The sequence below is a fragment of the Pteropus vampyrus genome, unplaced genomic scaffold (genome assembly GCF_000151845.1).
Source record: "Pteropus vampyrus isolate Shadow unplaced genomic scaffold, Pvam_2.0 Scaffold141, whole genome shotgun sequence".
Lineage (NCBI taxonomy): Eukaryota > Metazoa > Chordata > Mammalia > Chiroptera > Pteropodidae > Pteropus > Pteropus vampyrus.
Window position 1 is genome coordinate 2,818,079 of NW_011888922.1, and position 1,579 is coordinate 2,819,657.

Here is a 1,579-nt window from a genome sequence, read left to right on the forward strand (position 1 = left end):
GTGGACAGGATTAGAGAATGAACAAATGTCACCTGCACATTTCCCAAATTCCAGCCTGAGCAGGAACCCAGCAAGAACCATGAGTCCTTTCCAGGTGGCTAGAAAACCAGGTATCGGTGACACAGAAAGCAAGGTCTAGGACACTTGGGCAGGCCCAGGACAGGAGGGGCAAGAGTGGGGCTTGGGGATGTGGCAGTTTGTGTGTAAACAAGTGACATCTGATTGGCACTCCGTCGGCAGACAGCAAGGCCTTGGGAAAACGTTTTCAACGGACAGAGTTCCCTAGCAGTGGTGACAACTGGAGTAAAGAGGGCTATATAAATCTCAGGCAAGAAGACTCCTCCATGAGAAAGGAATGCTTTGGGGTCCTCAGGACACTGAGGCCCAGAGAGGGGCAGAGACCTCCCAAGGTCACACAGCAAGTCAGTGGAAAATCTGGGAAAAGGACCCCAGCATCCTGGCTCCCAGGTTAGTCCTTGGCCTGGTTGGGGACATGCAGATGGTGGTGAGAACTGCGTGGGCCAGGTGGATGGGCAGGTATCAGACAGCCGTGAGGGAGGCACTGCTGAGGATGTGCACAGCAATGGTGCCTGGCAGGTCGCTGGGCTGCCGGCTACTTCGGTCTTGGAGGTGGAGGGTGTGCAGGGCCTGGAGGTCATCCGAGTCAGCCTTCAGGCGTACCTGGCCCAGGAACTCGTCCTTCAGGACTCGGTGGTTCCAGACCTGGGAGGAGACAGAGGATCGTGGGGGGCCATCTGCAAGACCAGGAGCATAGGTCTGTGGGGCGTGCTGGCGGAGTGTCAGGGCCTTAAATCCCCTTCCTGCAGTGCCAGCCCGGCTGAGCAAAAGGAGCCCTGCATTGCCTCCGCCCCACCATGAATCTCGGGCTAGGCCCTGTCCCTTGGGGAGCCTCAGGCTTTCTCCCCTCTGTCAAAGCTCCCTTCTACGTATGAAGTTAAGTCTGTTACTACTAGCTCTGCAGTTGACTCTGAGTAACTTTGAAAAGTGACAGACCCCCCTGCCCTGGTTTCCCCATTTTTAATATGAGGGTATCAATGTACCCTAAGGGCCCTTCTGGCCTCAACATCTATCGGTCTGTGATTGGAACCAAAGGGACCCCGTGTTAGGAAAACCTACAGCGCCTCCCCTGGGGCACCCGCATGTTTGTTTACAGATGGTTTCTCACCCAGAGAGATGGTGGCCTGGGCCCAGGGGACAGAGGGCTTCATATTAATGAGCTCAGAACTGTCATCCACTGACCACCTTGGCCTGGGAGGGGAAGGGAGCCCAGGCACAGAGCCAGGCTTTCTGACTCTGCTCTCAGGAAGCAGCCGCCCCGCCATACACCACCAAGCGCAACTTTTCCAGGTGGGCCCAGTGACAGGGGGATTTAAGGAATAACTCACAAGGCTTTGGGGCAAGGTCGGCAGAGATGACCACTCTCCCTGACCAAGGAGAGACTGACCCTACTGGGTCTCAGACATGCCAGCTAAGCCAACTTGCCCACCCCACCAAGGAGACTCTGGGGCACCAGGAGGGGCAGGCAAGAGAATTCCCAAGACCACATCTTGTGATGAAC

The 1,579-nt window shown here is 56.3% G+C and overlaps 1 protein-coding gene across 1 annotated transcript in view; it reads right to left on the reverse strand.

The window, feature by feature from the left end:
* Window positions 1–6: 6 nt before the first annotated feature.
* CAPN5 (calpain 5) overlaps window positions 7–1,579 on the reverse strand; it is a 50,404-nt gene continuing 48,831 nt past the window's right edge. Inside the window, exon 11 of the mRNA XM_023535555.1 lies at window positions 7–931. Within this exon, the coding sequence (XP_023391323.1) occupies window positions 541–931 (391 nt within the window). The 3' untranslated portion in view covers window positions 7–540. The remainder of the gene's footprint in view (window positions 932–1,579) is intronic.